The following is an 18,253-nucleotide window of genomic DNA, read 5'->3' on the forward strand; positions in this document are numbered from 1 at the left end:
TGACAACAGAGCCCACGGTCCTGAGCTGCCAGCCCTGGGCGGCTGGGTCTGGGATGGCCCCGAGCACTGGGGCAGGGGCTCCACAGGGCTCTTCTGGAGCTGCCGGGAGGGTTTGGTGCAGCAGGAAAGTGCTTTGCTCCTTCCCCCCCTAGCTCAGTTATTTCTGACCCCATTCAAACATCACACACCTTCTATGCATTGCCATAGCACCTGCCTTGATGTTACAACTGATGCTTTTTAAAACAGTTCAATATCTTTTTCCATAGAAAAATATGTTTTTCTAGAATCATCTAATTCAATCTAGTATATCATAAAGACTAGATGACATCAGTTTCCTTTAGTAGCTCCACTTTTTAATATGAAAAGGATAATAATTCTAGAAGGACAGTAAAAGGGGCCTCTGCATCACTTAGCAAAACACATTGGATATCAAGTTACAGATTCTTGGCATCTAGGTCAGATTATCACTTTGCTTTTTGTTATGATTTGGGTTCTTTTATGTGGTTACAAAGAGTACTAGAGCAGCTTCTAGTAAGAGCTCCTATTACAAGTTAGTGTAATACTTTCAAGCTATTAGCCTACATAAGCTCCAAACATCTTCATTTACAAGCAAGCCTACAAAGTTATACAATAAAGAAAACTAGTCAAGGATTTAGTTAATAAAATGCAGAAATTAAATAATATGACTTCTGAATGTTTCAAACTAACGAATCAGCAGAGAACTTCATGTGTGTACCTTATTTCTTTGAGGCTTACAGATGCTTCCTACTGCTAGTTTGTTCACAAAATGGGCTTTTGCAAATATACATTGATAAAATTAGGCTTTAGTCGTAGCTTGAAGATTTATTCTTTTATTTGCCAGTACAAGGTGTTAAGGTTTTTTATATATGTACATATTCCAGTGCCTGTAATTTAGATACTATATTTTATGCAAGTTTATGGCATTTTTTTTCTTGGACAAGGAGGCAATTTTATGACTAAACAGCATATTTAGGTGTGTCTACCTAGGAGACCTGTGCTACAGAAAGAACTAACTCAAAAAGAGGGAAGAACTCTGATATCAAGATTTAGGCAAGACTGGGGAAGAACACTGTCTCTCCTACTTGTATGAGAGTTCTGCAGTGTTGTACCTATATTCAGACCTGAGATGGAGTGAAGTTTTAAAAAAAAAATAAAAAACCACAAAAAACAAGAAGAATTATACAGTCTTTTAATTGCTTTGTCACTTCATTGTACACACTCCAAACAGAAATATCACTTGAAAGACATCCAGTTCCCTTATTTTGTTGCACTGTACATGTTATGCAAATAAGAGCTGGGGTGGCATAAAAAACAAAATGTTGCTCTGACTTTTCAAATAATTACTCAAAAGAAACAGAAATTTAAAACATAGCTGGGAATTTACAGCCTCAAGAGGAGGTTTGCAAATGACTGGTTAAAGATGAACCAGATGCAAAGGGGGAAGGGGAAGCTGGGGAGGAAGAGAGACAATTTTCCAGTTTGAGGCTAAAGTAGGAAAAAAAAAAAAAAACACCCTAAAAACTGTACACAAGTGTCAGCTTGCTCAGTATTTACATTCTGAGCAACACCAATGCTATAGACAAGCAATGTACTAAAAAAAATAACTTAAAAAAGCTATACAATTGTAGTTATAAATACTATATATTTAAAACTACCTAAGTAGTGTACACTAAAAAACGTTGTTCACAGTTACTCTGAAGAGAGCTGTATATATATATTGCACAGTAGAAAAGTTCATTCAGTATACCATGTGTAAACAATTTTTACCTTCTTTGGCAATTTTGGGACTTAGAGGAGTATTTGCTAGGAGCAAAAGCACTTGGGTACAAGGCACATCAAAAGCTTTTAAAGCTGCAAAATAAATCCTTCTGACACTTTCCAGTTAGCACTGCCATTCAATCTAGGAAAACGTGTATTTATCAACTCAGAACAACACATTTCTACGAGTAGAACTCAGAGGTTTGAGGACAAAAACATCAGCTCCTCCTGGCTGTTATTCTACAGTAACAGATTTGGCCAAATTTCTTGGAAAGTCCACCTAGAATGAAAAGAGAGACTGAGTGTTTGAGAGAGTAATAGTGACATTCTGCATTTGACAGTCCACTTAGTGTGCTTCTTTTAGACTTCCTAATGAGTTCTGCTTCATTCTAGACACATTAACACACAAGAGACTGTAAATCTGAAGATAATGACTCACTGTTAAATTCATCCTTGCTTCCAAAACCCCTCCTAACAAATACATATTTGTTTTGCACTGAGTACCTTTCCAACACAGTCATTACCAAACTGACACACCTAGCCAGCATCAACAAACTAAGCTGTACAAAGCTCTGTATTTTTTAGGTTAGAGTGCAATATCACATTTTAAGATTTAGTTCTCTGAAAAATTCCTGTCTGCACTCTTAATTCCAACTAAGCAAATGATCTTTATAATTATTTCAGGAGGCTATCAATTGAAAGAATATTAAGCTGAAGAATTAGCACTGAAGTGACACCTGTCCTATCACAGTCATTGTAAGCTCCACTAACTATTGGCACAGTTCTTTGTTAGATGTGCCATATAACTGGGTCTCTCACTTTACACTGGTAGGAGGATGTTCAAAACTGTGCTAACTGGAGCCCTAAACATAGGAAGCACTTACATCATATCCTCTGAGAACAGCCAGGTGGAACGAAAGCAACTGGAGAGGAATAACACTCAAGACTCCTTGAAGGCAGTCAACTGTATGAGGCAGCTCAATGGTTTTGTAGGCAAATTTTGAGCTTTCAGTGTCTTCTTTAGAACACAGAATGATTGGACGACCCTGAAAATAAAAAAATTTGCAGGGCTAAGTGAAGAGCTGGCTTAGAATTGCTTTGAAATACTGGCTCACAGCATGCCTGTAGAATGTTTGAAGATGCTCACAGAGCTAACAGAGACAATGTCCACCTTGCACAATGACTTTTGTCATTCACTGTTTTGTGAGACTGGAATGTGTTCACACTGTAGTGTTTGGCATTATTCCATCTGCTTCAAAATAAACCAAAAAAAAACCCCAAACAAATGACTCACATACAATCAGTTTTCACTACTGGTGTTAACCTGTAATCATAACCTACAATGCAAATATATAATTCATAACTTAATAATTAGGGGAAAAAGTCACCAATACATCTTTTTTCTGAGGCACATGTTAGCTAAAGAGCTTACCTGTCGAGCAGTGACCTGCTGCAGAGCATTCTGGCACTTGGTGAAACAAGGGTCCTTCATTATCACCATGATAACAGGCATTTGTTTATCTACTAGGGCTAGTGGCCCATGTTTCAGCTCACCAGCCAGTATACCTTCAGAGTGCATATAGGTTATTTCTTTTATTTTCTAAAAAAAAAAAAAAAACAAAACCAAATGGCATCAAGTTACTTGTAAAACAAAAGACAAATAAAAGCCACAAGATGAAAACTGTTGGCTGTACATCTGCATTCACTTAAACAGAGACATATGGTATCGAGTTGCTATTTCCAAAGATTAGTTAATAGTGAAAACAGACAGACTTGTGTGCTGGGATTTTTAGCAGGCTGCTGGTGGAAGCAGAGCTGCCCGTGCACAGGCATTTGCAGATCAAGTGGAGTGAGCAGCAGGAACTTGAAGAGCCAAACACCCAGCACAACCTTGGCTAAGGCAGTCTGCCTCTAACATCTCAAACTTTAGTGAGAGATGGCGAGTCCCCATGCCACCAGAATGTTCATAACATAATTTATGAGCTTCCTGCATAAGCATCTCATCTGAATATCAGCACATCTCACTTTTCAGATGCCATTGTCAAATTGGTCAGCATTTTAAATGGTTTTATTTTAAATAGACTCATTAAACACAGAACTTATGTGAAAGAAAAGCTGGCATCATATCCAGGTTCACCTTATGTACGTGTTCAATCCAACAGGACTAAATGCTCTTAGTTACAGATAGCAGCTTTACTGCAGCAGGATGAAGTTGAATGGAATATTAGAAATAAACTGTGTTGCAGAAACCACAAAAGCTCATTTGAAATAACACTCAACAATCCTGAGAGGTTCTTACCAGAGCTCCTTCCAGACAAGTGGCATAATTATACCCACGACCCATGACCAGCAGTGATCTTTGTTTGTACAGCTCAAGAGCCAAATCATGTATCTTCTCATCCAAGGACAAGACTTCTTTAATCATCTCTATTAGGACACACAAAAAGCACATTATTGAAAGCTTTAATTGGAAAAAATAATTTGCTTGCACAGGATGTTCTAATGATCTATTAGAACAAATGCACTTAATTAAAATTGTGAACTTTGCATTTTTGACTGCAGTTTAAGGATATTTTCTCCAGCCTTATTTACAGTAACAAATTTAAAGCAACTGTTGGTTTAAGCAGTGCTCATACATCCCATTTGTATTTCTACAGGAAGTTGGGAACATCCATTTTCAAGTCACCTTGAATTAGTTTCCTTTTACATACCCTGGTTTAAAGAAAAAGGCTTTAAAAATTTCAAAAATCATCAACCAAGTAATATTTCTCATACAAAACTACCTTACTGCAATTGAAAAACCCAGCCCATGAAAATTCTGGTCTTTCTGCCAAGTTTCATGGAAGTGCACTTGTAAAATTGGCAGTCAGTGCAAAACTAATAGTCCATTTTTCTTATATTGTCTGCCTGTCAGGAGGAGGGGGAGAGTGAAACTTAAATGAGAAAGAAACATCCCCAAGTAGTATTTTGTACTGCCCATTAACCAAAGTCCCCTGTCACTCCTAAACCCAAAATATCAATATACCTGGCAATGACTTTAGTCCACTAATGATTTCCTGTCTCCTTTTCTGCAAGGAAATTCTGTCTTCAGACATCATTAGGCCAAACATTACAAGAGACACGAATTGGCTGGTATAAGCCTGCAGACAAAATAAAACATTTAGCAGCTGAGCCTTCAGAGAGTTAGTATGATCTCAGTTTGAAGTGCTACAATTAAAATTTTAATTGGCTTCCACAGGGCTGAAATATGGAAGTCCAACACTGAACAGCAATTACCTTAGTGCTGGCCACACCTATCTCAGGTCCTGCATTGATATGGACACCACAGTCAGTCTCCCTGGATATTGAACTTCCAACTGTGTTTGTGATGCCAACTGTTAGGGCACGACGTTCTTTACAGTACCTCAAGGCCATAAGTGTATCTGCAGTTTCACCTGGAAAACATTTACATCTCAACTTCAGGATGACAGAGGGCAGTAACAATTCCTGAAAAGCCTAGAATTCTACACAGACGTGTTCTAAATAACCACATCCACACTCACACAATGCAAAATGCAACTGAAAGTCTTTCAAGCACTCACTCATTGTCTATTTATTTGAATCAGGTCTGGAAGAAACTCTCTCAAGATAAAGCTGGCCCATTAGCCATCATCCTCCTTTGCAACATGCAGAAAGTAATAAATCATTGCATTAAAAAAAAACAAAACACATTTTCTACAGTTTTCAAACAGTAAATGCAGCTCACCTGACTGACTTATAAAAAAGCACACATCATCTCTGAATACTGGTGTGTTCCTATCCAGGAAGTCACTAGCAAGCTCCACCATCACTGGTAATTCAGTTAACTCCTCCAGCACTTGTCGAGTCTGTATTCAAGTAGCAAACAGTATTTGTTAATATTGCCACCCATAAAAGTCTTGGTATCTTAAGACCCAGAGATAATGGGTTCTTATTACAAAAAAAAAAAAAAAAAATATCTATATCTATATATATGTAGATAATCTATAACTACAGCTCACCAGAGCTTTAAAAACCAGGGTGAAAAAAGTTAATTTCTAGCATGGTAGGCAAGAGCAACAGAGCAATAATAAGGAATATGGAAAAAAGGAAAACTAAAAGGGTGAGAGCTCTCAATGAAAGGCAAAGTTTGAGATACAGAAGAAAAAGCAGATGAAGAGCTGTTGTCTAAAAACTGAGCAACTAGGAGTTACATATGGATTCCAGCTAGGGTTGAACATACAGCTACTGCAGCGTGGTAACTGGTCCCACAGCCAATAATGATCAGTCTTCGGCATCTTCTGATTTCTTTCAGATGATCCTTCAGCCCCCCAAGCAGAACTATGAACAAACAAAAGCATGTATCAGTGGTGTATTTTATTTTCTTGTTAATATGTTCAAAATTTGCAGGCTTAGTGCCTTGAGCCCCTGTTCCAAGTTACCTGTGCTGCTCTCAAAATTCACCCTGCCTCTCATCGTGTTGACAACTGATTCTGGTTGTTCAAAAATCTCCTTTTGCATGAAGGCACTGAAGTTACCTGTTTAGAAAAAGATGACAGGGTAATGCTTAGGTTTGTTATTTGAACCCTGTTATAAAGAGAAGATTTTTTAAGATGACCTGTGGTAGCAAGCTAATTGTTGAGTGTGTTAGCTTAAACAAAAGCTTAGGAATAGGCAAGAAGGAGGGAGGAATTGGTGGTTTGTTTTGCTTAATTGGTTTCATTTCCCAGCACTGACCAGGTAATTGAATCCCTCTTTAAGGGAACTTCTGTATTCCACTTTAGCTCTTAATATACAATCAAAGAATGGCATCAACTACCTCAACATTTAACATTAGTTATATTTTCACTGAGTATTCAGATGCATACAAGGATCTAGGACTTCTCCAAGGCTAAAAATGGGCAGGGTCCCACACCCTGTATCTTCCCATTGTCTTAAAGCTTGGAATTGTCAGGTCCTAGTACAACATAAATATCAGGTCATTTGCACAACAAATTACCTGTTTTCTGCCTTAACTACTACACAAATAGTACCTATCCAGCTTCCAGCTTTGATGATGCTCATGTACAGACACTTCAACCCACCCTTCATGATCTGCTGCAATTCCATCTGCAAGGTTTGGATGGCCCGGGAGGGATCGTCACTCGCTGAACGCTCCAGCCGGTGAATTGAAAGCTTCCCATCAGTTACTGCTGCAATGTCATCATCTTCTAAGAAGATCACTCTGTTAGTGTGCTCAATGATGGCACTACAGAAAAAAAAACAGAAGCCAGACAAACTGACATGTCAGTAAGAGTTGGTAGCAGCACCCTCAAAGCAATTAAACGGGCTACAGAGCACATTCATTCCCCCTTCTATCTTCCTTTTGGATCTAACTGCAGATAGAGCCATCTTAAAGGAAATGGCTCCATCTGCTGCTCCTCCTGCACTCTCACAGGAACCCAGAGCAGAAGGCTCAGGAACCACAACATCTCACAGCAGCAAATTCCTGCTTGTCTGATCCTGCCTCCCAGTGTCCCTGGGGACCCCTAAGGTCACTATCTTCTGAAATAAATGCACACCTGATGTCCAGGTTCCTGCTAAGTTCAGAACCACATTATTTCCTCCTCTGATAGCTGCATTAAAACACCAAAACCAGACTGACCTATAGCCTGCTCAAATACTTGGCTGACAGTGTCTCTTTGTACCCCACTTACCCTCCTACACTGGCTGCATTTTGCACATAGGTCAAAAAGCAGACACTGCACTTGTGTGCCATTCAAATGCTGATGTCAAGCCCTCACATTTCTCAACTACCTCAACCTGGAGGCTTCACGAAGTTACCTGGATTCAACTCATTCTACCAGAAAACAATTGCACAGCAGCAAGACAGCATAAGATTTCCAGAACCATCTCACTTTTAAAGAAAAAACAGTCTTTTGAGAAGGTTTTAAGTACTGTTGGTACCTTGCATCTGAAGCAAAGAAGAACTCTACTGCCTTATCCCCAACAGCATGAAGGCAGGTAGAGCTGTCCAGTCTTTGCATGCGTGAATTGCACATGTTCTTCACATTCTCAATGTTGCCTATTCAAAAGAAAATATAAAAGACACATCAAATGCAAAAGCAGAGCTGTTCAAGGCAGAGGAGAGACTATACAGGTACAAGGTATCACAGTCACACATTTTTGGAGGGATGGGACTTTTACATGAACTACACAGTGGTATAAAAATACAATATCCTCAGCTAAGAAGCTATTTGGGGCATCAGCTGGTAGTTTTATAGTACAAAGACCAATTAACCTAATTTCTATTCATAAAACAACAATAATTTTATTCTTAAAAAGAATGTAATTTGATTTATCAACTTACAGCTTCTATATAAAACAGGAATCTGCTCAGTGGACAGCTTGTACTTGCTCCTAACCCCAATGAGCAAAGGACTCCCTCTCCTGCAAAGAGAAAACACTCAAATTTATAAAATGTACATACAAAGAAGTCAAAGGGCATCCATGGAGTTGAAAAACAATATCCCATATTGCTTCCTAAATAGGAATATCCTCCTCAACCCTTATTCTAATGCCATTACATGCAGGAATTAAATAAACTTCACTTGTTTCTGTAAGATTTGCCCAATATTATTATGAAGTACCATGTCTAGGGGAGTCTCTCCATGAATGACACCCAGGTAGAGAAAAATTTGTATCAACTAGTTGGTTTCCTTCCAGTAACCACAAAACAGCTTAACACAGGCACCAATGTGAACACCATTTCCAAACAAAGCTTATTCTGCCTCTGAAGTAAGCCAGCAACAAGCTCTAGTGCTCTTTACTATGGAAATCCTGCTCCACTCTTTCATCTCTTAAATTCAGAAATGCCAGCCATCACTACTGCACCTCTGAAACTGCAGAATATTAAAAAATTATCTTAATTATATGGGTCATGTGCCACACTGAAAAGCTTAATATAAAAAAAAAGTATCTCACAGGAATAAAAGAGTAATTCACCCCCTCAACACCTCAGATTACAAATTTAGCTTCTCTTAACCCCCTCACTCCTAATAACCCAAACCACATATAAAATAGTTCATTTCAGAAGATGTTCTCTGGTTGGAGTGATGGTAGAGCTGGCTTTTTCACCATTTCAATATAGGCCCATTTTAGACCACAGAAGCAATGGGCTTTTTGGTTGTCCTATAAAACAGTCTTTATTTCCACTGCTATTTCTGCTTGCTACTTTAATATCTTTACATTGCCTTAAAGTTGCTTTCCAAGTCATAAATAGAAGTAGAACTTATACAGAAAAAATCATAAATGCTACAACAGCTATAGAACACTATTTGTATAACCTATTAGTACAAAGGCATTTTAGTCAAGCTGAACGTGCTTATCTCAGTCTTTATTCAGTGTGAAGTTAAATGGAGCCATTCCCTTTCCCTCCCCTTTTTGATACAGGAGAACTCTTATCACACTCCTAAGACAGCTTCAGAAACAGAAGATACACAGAGCTTCTTTACTGACACACTGTTAACAGATAAAAATGACACGACTATGGGAATGAGTTTGTGAGTAGTAAATTCCTCTGAGTGTGTCATTTGGATGATATCCAGCTGACAGTGTATTTGCACGAAGCAAGAAGACATCATCTGATTACTTTTCACTACTGCCTTTGCATCCTCCAAAAGTGAGGAGTCACAGCTATTTTATTAAACAAAATCAGCTTAGAGATTATAGAGAATGAACACAAGCCTCTGAAAATTCTGTGACCTGCAGTCAGTACAGCTCCAGCTAAGTTAAATTTAACAGTCAGTTGAAATGCTCAGCAGAGCTCTGCTGCACTTTACAAGGATTCCACTAGTGCAGCTATCCATCTTCTGAATTTTGGTTCACTAAACATTTTTTTAAGAGATGTTAGCATATTTTTAACCTAAAAAGGTATGAATTATGTATAAAATGGGCTTTTACTAACCTGGTAGCCACAGCTTCACCTGGGTAATGAATGCTCTTGAAAACCAATGCAAAAGCACCTTCCTGGAAACCATGCAAACAGAAGAGGAAAAAAAAATCCTGAACAACTTATCTCAATTAGTCTCATCTCATTAAACTGGGGCCCCTCTTCCTGAGGGGGCTGTGAAGGAAAGCTCTTTACTACTATCAGGAATCTCTTCCTGGAGAACAGACTGCACCTTTAAAGGCATTGGTCAGGGAGCAGCACAAGCTAACATGCACGTAACAGCTGAAAGATCAGGAAGTGAGCACTTAGCCTCTCTTCATAAATAAAACAAAAACCTTCTAATGCAAGGGTTAAGAAGATCTCCCAGATGTAACTCGTAATCAACAGGAAGACTGTTAGAAACTTACTTTCAGTAAGACTTAAGAACCACTTTTAGTAAGAACGTGCACATAGATGCATTTTAGGATGTACTTTCAGCTAAAATTTGGTGTTACTATTTCTAGTTCAAGCAGCAAATTCTCATTGATGTATTAAAAGAAAAAGCCCAAACCACAAAACAACCTTCAAAAAAAAAAAAAAACCTGCCAGCAAAAAAAACACCCATTTAAAGATTTCCCATTGAGAAGCATTTGAGGTTTCCAAAATTTTCGTCTCGTTTCTTCGTGTATTGAGCATTGTTTAGAGGCCAAAAAGCATTATTTGCAGCACCTTCTAAGGACCCCTGCAGAGGACCTAAATGCATCAATGCAGAATACTAAGAAACCCCACAAACAGCTTATACTGTAGTACAGGAAAAAAGGCACTTCCCACTTACCAACTGCTGGATAACTCTTTCTACCAAGGCTGAAAAACTGGTGTCCTCACTCTCTCTGTTGTCATACATGTATTTGATCAATTTGGGGATCGTTTCTGTATCTGTTTCAGATTCAAATTCATAGCCTTTGCTCTCCTGAAATAACATAGAAGAGTAAAATGTGTTTTCATCCTCAGGCAAGAACTGAAGAGCCTCTCAGCTGCCTCGCACTGCACACAAGGGCAGGCAGCTTGGAGCACTACACTAGACTTGTGGATATGTATCATTATAGACAAAATATCAAGACTTATCCTGTCATAGCTACTCTTTCAGAAATAGTGTAATAAGACACATAATAAGACTACTTGCTTAGCATCTGTCAAGCAACAAGAGACAGGAGGGAGCCCACTCACACACCCTCTCAAAGAATTTGAGCAGCAGTTGGTAGTCTACTCACAAGCACTTTGCATTTAGGATTACAAGAACAGACAGCACTTCATCAGCTCCCAAGCATCTTTATTAGGCAGATCCCTTCACACTACTGTTTTATAGATGGTATCAACCCACTTGAATTCAGATTCCAACAAAGTCATGGAAGATCTGACAGTAATTGGTAGAGCATTTACTGTCTAGTTTTAGAATCAGGTTGCCACATACTTACCAGAAATTTTCTCAGGTCTTTATAATTTGTGATGATTCCATTATGGATAACAACAAATTCTAGAAGGAAAAAAAAAGTAATTAAAAAAGATATTTAACTCAGAACACAGAGTTAGAGGGGAAAAAAAAGGTTAGAAGTACACTTGAAACTAGCTGCTATAGCTTTCAGACCTATAGTTTATCACAACATAGGCAAGAGAAAGTAGAAGCTTACAAATTCTGAAGGCATACAAAGACTGTTCCAAATCATTAAGACAGTTTTGAACCACACCCAGTAGAACAGCACCAAACCATCTCAAGTGAAAAACAATACAAAATTTCCCTTTTCCACCCCAGCCAATATTGATGCATTTGAATCTTCAGTCTTACCTTTTAAAACATCAGTGTTGTACTTTGACTAACTTGCATCAATTTTCAGAGAACAGATCTCATTAACCTTTTACAGTGTCACTTTAGCCTCAGAAGAGGCTATTTTATTGCCACAGTGTCTAACCTAGACAGAATGGCAACATCTTAGCCCTACTGTACAACACAGATACTATAACACTAGTAAGAACAGAGAGCATGGGTACTGTGTGGACTGAACCATTTAAAATCCATACAGTTCCAGAGCACTGCAGAGATTACATACCATTCCTTTTATCTGACCTCTGAGGGTGGCTGTTGATTGCACTTGGTACTCCATGGGTTGCCCAGCGAGTGTGAGCAATTCCAAAATGTGTTTCAAAGTCTGCTTTTGAATCCAGGTCATCTTGTTCTATACACAAGAAATTCAGTTTAATGAATACTTAAAAATTGAGTCTCTCCCTCTCACACACACACCTCCCCACTAAAAACACTAAGAGAAATCCTACAGGCAAATACCTAAAAGTTATCTTTTGGCTTTCTTTTAAACCATTTGCTCTCTTGACATTACACTCCAGATAGTTCAAGCTACTGAGATTAAAACTTTGTTTGCCAAGGCTCCAGCATTTTCAGCCAATGCTAACAGCTAGGCTAACAGACCACATAACTACAAATTATAATGTAAATGTATTAAAGCACAACTTCAGTTCTTCACAGATGGAAGCACTGCATAAAGCAGACTGTGATGACAGCCAGATGCTTAAGTGGTCATAAATTCTGTCAGAGTCCATGTTTTGACTTTCTCTACCAAGCACAGAAATCATCTGAGTAAAGCCCCAAGGGAGTCCAGGTCTTGAACAAAGCAGCAACCAAAACAGGGGAGACTAGACCGATAATTCCAGAGCAGTATACTTAGAGATCAGTGCAGCTTTGGGGGGCACAAACAATTTAACTGCCATTGGATTACATACTGCAGTTATTTCTGGTATAAAATCCTAACTGAAGTTGTGTTTTGGTCTGACTTTTTGCTGAGATGTAGATGACATCTGACTGGGAGGCCAAAGTAAATGGGTCATTTTAAGAGACTTACTGTACAACTCTTCTTCCAGGGCCTTTACTTTTCCTCTTTTCTTAACTAATTTGATGAACCTCTCTTTATCTTCATTATTATTTCCATCAATTGCCACTCCTACAGTATAGGACAGAGTCACAAGTGTTATTTAAAAGCATGAAATACATTGGATGAAAAAAAAGGCTGAGAAAAATACAGACAAGCACACACTAGTGAAACAATTGCTTTCAACAAGTGAAACTATTATCCCTCAAATGGACATACTTGAAGTCTGTAGCTAAATTTGTGTATGTTTAAATTAAACCACATAAAGTCTATATCCACTACACAGATGAAAAATACATGAGTCATCTCAAATTTTGCATCTCAAATATACTCCAGTATTTCAGGATATATTTTGCCTGATGAAATTAGCCAACTCCAAAGACAAGTTTAACCTTCCTCATCCTTTCACTGGCACTCACATGCACAAAAAGGCTGAGGCACAAACTACATGACCCTGTATGGAGGTCACCTTCCTTACACCCTGCTTGCTTTGCTTTTGAGTACACTAAACCTCAACCACCATCTGATTCCAGACCTCAACACCCAGTTTAAAGTCTTGAAAAAGCTGAAGAAGAAACTCCAAGAATCAAGGTTATTAGTTCTGAGCTTTTAATCTGCAGGATTAAAAAAAAAAGAAAAATCCAACACGCAGAAGTTAAAAGTACCCAAAAAGTCACCTAAGTAACTATTAGTTGCTAAAAGTAATTTGCTGAGTTGGTTTACATACCTGCAGAATCATACCCTCTGTATTCCAGCCTCTGCAATCCTTTTATCAGGGTTTCAAATATTTCCTTCCGAGTTCGAGGCACTCTGTAGTTTAGGTAAGCAAAAATTCCTGTTCAGAGAGAAAAGGGGAAAGGGGGGTGGGGAAGAAGCAAAGATGTTTTTAGAGTTTGCATCCCTTCAGACTTAAACTTTAAAAGTTCAGAGAACACTTTAAAACTGGAATCAGAGAGAGGTCCTAGAGGGACCCAACCTCCCATGTAGTACAGGTCTCCCTGCTGGGTTTTTAAATGGAAAGAGTTCAAATACAATAAAGGAATCAGAACCCTCATCTTCACCATGCAACACACTTCCCTGGACAGTTTTGCTCTCCTCATGTTACCCACCAAGGGTTAAACCGTGGAGAAAGCTCAAAAAATCTCTACTTTTCATGAAAACCACAGCTGAAAATGGGAACACTGTGATCTATTTCATATCCAGACACTCAAAGAAGGAATATATTCACCAGTACTAACACAAGGAGACTTTTGTAATCAAAGTCATGGCCTTAAATACCCATGGGTAGGTACTAGGCACAACATCTATTTCTGAAAGGCTCCAGAGCTTAATCCAGCATACAACAGGCACTTCAGCAGGGAGAGAATAGAGAAGAAAATATAAAGAAAGGGCAGAAGTCAAAAGGATAGGACAACAAAGGAAAGAAACAGAAGATACAAGAACAGGGTCACCCAAAAAACAAGCCTTCACCCTTTGTGCTGCCTCAACACAATGCTGCCTGCCAAATCCAGCTGGGAGACACAAGATCAGTTTGCTTGCCCTGTGTTACTCAGGTCAGCTCTTACAAAGGTGTCACAAGGAAAGATGTGAACTCACTCCTTGCCTACTCGGCACACAGAGCCTGGAAGAGACTGCAAGTCTGATCCCTCTTCTCTTTAACAGACCACTTGCCAACCAAGGAGTGGCTTTTTTAGCTTTGGGGTTGGTTCCCACCCAGCCATCACACTAGATTCTTTTTTGGAAGGCTGAAGTACATAAGCATTTTTTCACTAGAAGGAGTTTGGGGGATGTTATTTTATCTTTAGAAAAGGTGTAATGAAAAGGTCACCTGCAAAGGAAAACACAACCATTCCTTTTCTCTGCCTTACTGCTCTTCCTCAGACTTCTGCAGTCATAAGGACAGATGAGGCCCTTTTCTTAACTCTTGCAAATTTCCACCCCAATAAAACAAACATTTAATTTCACTGTTTCAATAGTTTCTCTAAGCAACAAGTCAGGACTGGAGACTACAGTTAGCAAAAACCAGACTTTAAGAGCTCAACAGATAAGCAGTTCAGACAAGGGTTTTAAACAGAGAAGTCTTTGAAATTTAACACCCTCTTCCCTTTCAATTAAGGCTTTTGAACTGTAAACGGCTGTAGTGAAGAGGCTGTTATAATGATACACCAATAAATCTCCCTTGTAAATATTGTCATGAATTCGGTTACTCCACTGGTTTTAAGCCATTAATATTCTTGATTTGACACTGAGACTAAAAGACTATTAAATTGGTCTCTGAATTTATCCTGGAAGGATTAAAGGGTGGAAAATGCTTCTCTGCTACAGAAGTGAGATTTATTAGGAGTCCAGCCTAATTAATTCTAGAGTGTCCAACATTAATGGAGATAATAAGACAATAGTTGCATTTGAAGAGGTATTTGGGAATCTGAACAGCTAAATACTGTTCTTCATGGATGCTTTGAAAAAATAATGCCTGTGGTTACATACAGTCACTTTAGACTGAGAGTTTGTTGATCATTTCTCCAGACAGATATTTACCGTTCTCTGGCAGTAACCACCAACCTCAAGAGCAGCATTCTTCAATTTCTTCAATACAAATTTCTCAACATCATTCCAAAACATTGCTACACACCTCATTTCAGATCCAGCTCTACTTTCTAGGCCAGATTTCACAATGTATTTAGGACACATCAGCCTTGTATGTTCCATGTGGCATCTTTGACTACACAGAGCTCCAGGAAAAACCTTCCTTTGGGACCATCCTTACAATGCTACCAGTGTGCTGCAATTGTTAAAAAGATCCTTGTTTCCAGGGAACTGTAGCTGTGCTTCCACATGTGAGCTTGAAGACACAGGAGTCGTCAGAGGCCATTAACAATGAGAGCAATAGCTGCAGCCTGACTTCTCAAGCAATATATTAAGAACTCTTTCAGCTCAAGGAAATAAATCTTACACTCAGCACCATTTGTCTCATGCTCTTCTGTTTCATGATTTACCCCCTTGCGTATTTGCTTCCCTGCTCAGTCATCGTTCTGGCTAGATTAAAGCACATTGCTCAACTCATGTAGAAACAACTTCTGATAAAGACTTCTTGTAGCTTAATTCCTTCTGGAACCGAGCTAGTGTGACTGAATCTTAGTTGAATCATAGTCATGACAAAAGAGTTTTGTGATGCTTGCAAGTTACTTTATAACGATCTCCCCAAGCTATTAGATGCCATCTCCAGAGCTTGCATCTCTCCTCCTCGATGAAGACTCAAGTATTCTCTAAGGTAATGCAATACAGAAGTGGTATGTATCAAGTAAGACAACATTTATTTGTCAGAACAACATAAGCAAAAAAATACTTTCCAAAGTCATATATATAAACATAGAATGCAATGAGAGCATTTAAGAAGTGTTTTACTGGGGCACTGCTCTCTTGACCTGAATGTTAAATCTAGTTTGTAACTTTCCATATCCCTGAGTTTGCACAGAAGCATGAACTAGCTCAATCATGTATGGCTCACCTTCAGAATCAGACTCAAAACAGAAACAGAAAGTCATTCATTACTAAAACCAGCTTTAATCAGGTGCAGACACTGAATGCAAGGTTCCTCCTTTGCATGCATATGAAGACTTTAGAGTTTCCCCTTTCAGGATTGCAACCAGAGCATCAAGAAGAAAAGTTCATTGATTTTCCCCCCCCCCCCCCGGGGGGGGGTTTTCTTTGTTTTCCCCCCCCCCCCCCGGGGGAGGGGGACTTGGTGGAAAAAATCCTCATGAACTCTTGCAATTGCAAGACTTCACCAAAATCAAGAAGGGGGCAGACTATACTTGAAGTTTGAACAGAACTATTTTTTTTTTTAAAATAAAAAGAATGCCTCTTTGGGGTAAGCACACTGTTGATTCCAGAAACCTAGCTTTGAGAAAGTCAGTCTCAACCTCATACCCTGAGGAAACTAAATTTGATTTAGAAGAGGTGGATCATCAGTTTAGGAGCATCTTACTTGGTTTTTAAACCCTGCCTACTTTTGCTGTACTGTCTTCTTAAACATAAACGTGATAACATCTCAAATTGATTTCCTAAAGAGCATGTTCATGGCAGTATTTAATGACCTGTCTATTTTCAAAACAGAAAATAACAGGTTTAAATCTTCAAGTGTTACCTGAAGTTGGAGAAAACATAACAGGACATACTTTCAACTCTTAAACAGGGAAAGAAATGGAAAAATTAAAAAAAGTAATTTAGAAACTGCTGGTTGCAACTTGAAGAACTCCTGCACTTCCTACATCAGATGAGCACAGCAAGGAAGCTATGGGACATCACACACGATAAAGAACGTCACGTGTAAGGTCCCCAAATGTTGATGGGAAGAAAACTGGCACTACTCTCACTACACTTCATGAACTGCTGCTCTTTTTGTCAGTTCATAGCGAGTTAGTTACTCCACCCCAAGCTAGAAGTTTTACCCAACTCATTAACATTGTTAACACCCTCCTTTCCCAATCAACACACAGCCCGGATACGTGAAGTTTTTGATATTATCACTACGTGTCTCACTGCTTAGTGCTTGCCGCCAATACCTTTGGTTTGCTTAGGCACTCAGCCAGGCCTCCCACCTGAAGGGGCTTTGTTTAGAAGACACCTCTCATTGAAAGGGACCCGAGAGGCACGTAGGAGCCCAAACAATAGCCCTTCGTGTTTCCATTCAAGTGAAGAGGCTTCCTGGACTCCTTGCTCTTTTCTGAGGTTACAATTAATGATGATGTGGAGGCAGGGAAAAGATAACTAGCCCAAAATATGCATTTTTGGGAGCAGTAAATCAATTCACTTTCAGTCAGCGCCTCACAAAAGAGGTTTTGTACAGAGAAGTACAAGCACATTTTTTTTTTCTGCTTTCAACAAAAAGTCTCCTTCCAGACCTGACAAGAGGTTTCAGTGAAGGGATAGGTAAAGTTTCACTAAAATTTTCTCCGTAACTAAACTACGTTTCATTAGCAGCTTCTGAACCCACACTTTGATTTTAATCTGATTCAAAACAAATCTGAGCAGTTGTATACACGACGTAAACATTATCCTCACCATCTCATCTTTAATAAAGGAAGGTGAATAAACTCACATCAGCTAAGAATTAAGCCCCTTCACAGCCTTTGTTTGAAAGCCACAAACTCTTCCTATGGCCACAGCTGGGAAGCGAGTCACGACTCACCCCTCTCCTGGGTTAGGCAGACAGAACCCAGTGCACCCGGAGCCCGGGCAGCAAAGCGATGCACTGGGGCGTCTGGACCAGGAGGAGCGAGGATGAACACCTCAGCCAAGATGCCCCAGAGCAGCCGGGAGGTGCGAACGGGACGTTTCCCAAGCACAAGACCCAGGGACAAGCCGCCGGGCGCGGGGCACACGGAGGGGCGAGATCTGGGCCACAGAAAAGCAACCTCCGTTCCCTGGGGCAAGGGGGCGGCCGGAGGAGCTTTACCGTCACCTGCTGCACCGCAGGAGCGCGTCCTTCTCCCGGGCACCCGCACTAGCGGATGCGGCGGGGACAGTCCCGAAGGTCCCGTTGCGGGAGGGAGCAAGGACGGGTTTCGCCGTGCCAGCGGGGCAGCCCCGCAGCCCCCAGCTCCGGGGCAGAGCAGCGCTCGTCCCGCAC

At 39.7% G+C, this 18,253-nt stretch overlaps 1 protein-coding gene across 1 annotated transcript; it reads right to left on the bottom strand.

The window, feature by feature from the left end:
* Positions 1 to 1,782: 1,782 nt before the first annotated feature.
* GFPT2 (glutamine-fructose-6-phosphate transaminase 2) lies at positions 1,783 to 13,456 on the bottom strand (the record flags this gene model as incomplete). Its single annotated transcript, XM_008938169.1, has 18 exons — positions 1,783 to 2,059; positions 2,664 to 2,825; positions 3,212 to 3,379; positions 4,079 to 4,206; positions 4,805 to 4,919; positions 5,056 to 5,213; positions 5,525 to 5,645; positions 6,020 to 6,117; positions 6,219 to 6,314; positions 6,861 to 7,024; positions 7,723 to 7,840; positions 8,126 to 8,205; positions 9,722 to 9,783; positions 10,521 to 10,655; positions 11,161 to 11,219; positions 11,791 to 11,916; positions 12,595 to 12,693; positions 13,349 to 13,456. Coding segments are annotated over 18 exons (2,042 nt in total), but the record flags the coding sequence as incomplete, so codon positions are not given.
* Positions 13,457 to 18,253: the final 4,797 nt, after the last annotated feature.

The sequence above is a fragment of the Merops nubicus genome, unplaced genomic scaffold (assembly GCF_000691845.1).
Source record: "Merops nubicus isolate BGI_N331 unplaced genomic scaffold, ASM69184v1 scaffold614, whole genome shotgun sequence".
NCBI lineage: Eukaryota > Metazoa > Chordata > Aves > Coraciiformes > Meropidae > Merops > Merops nubicus.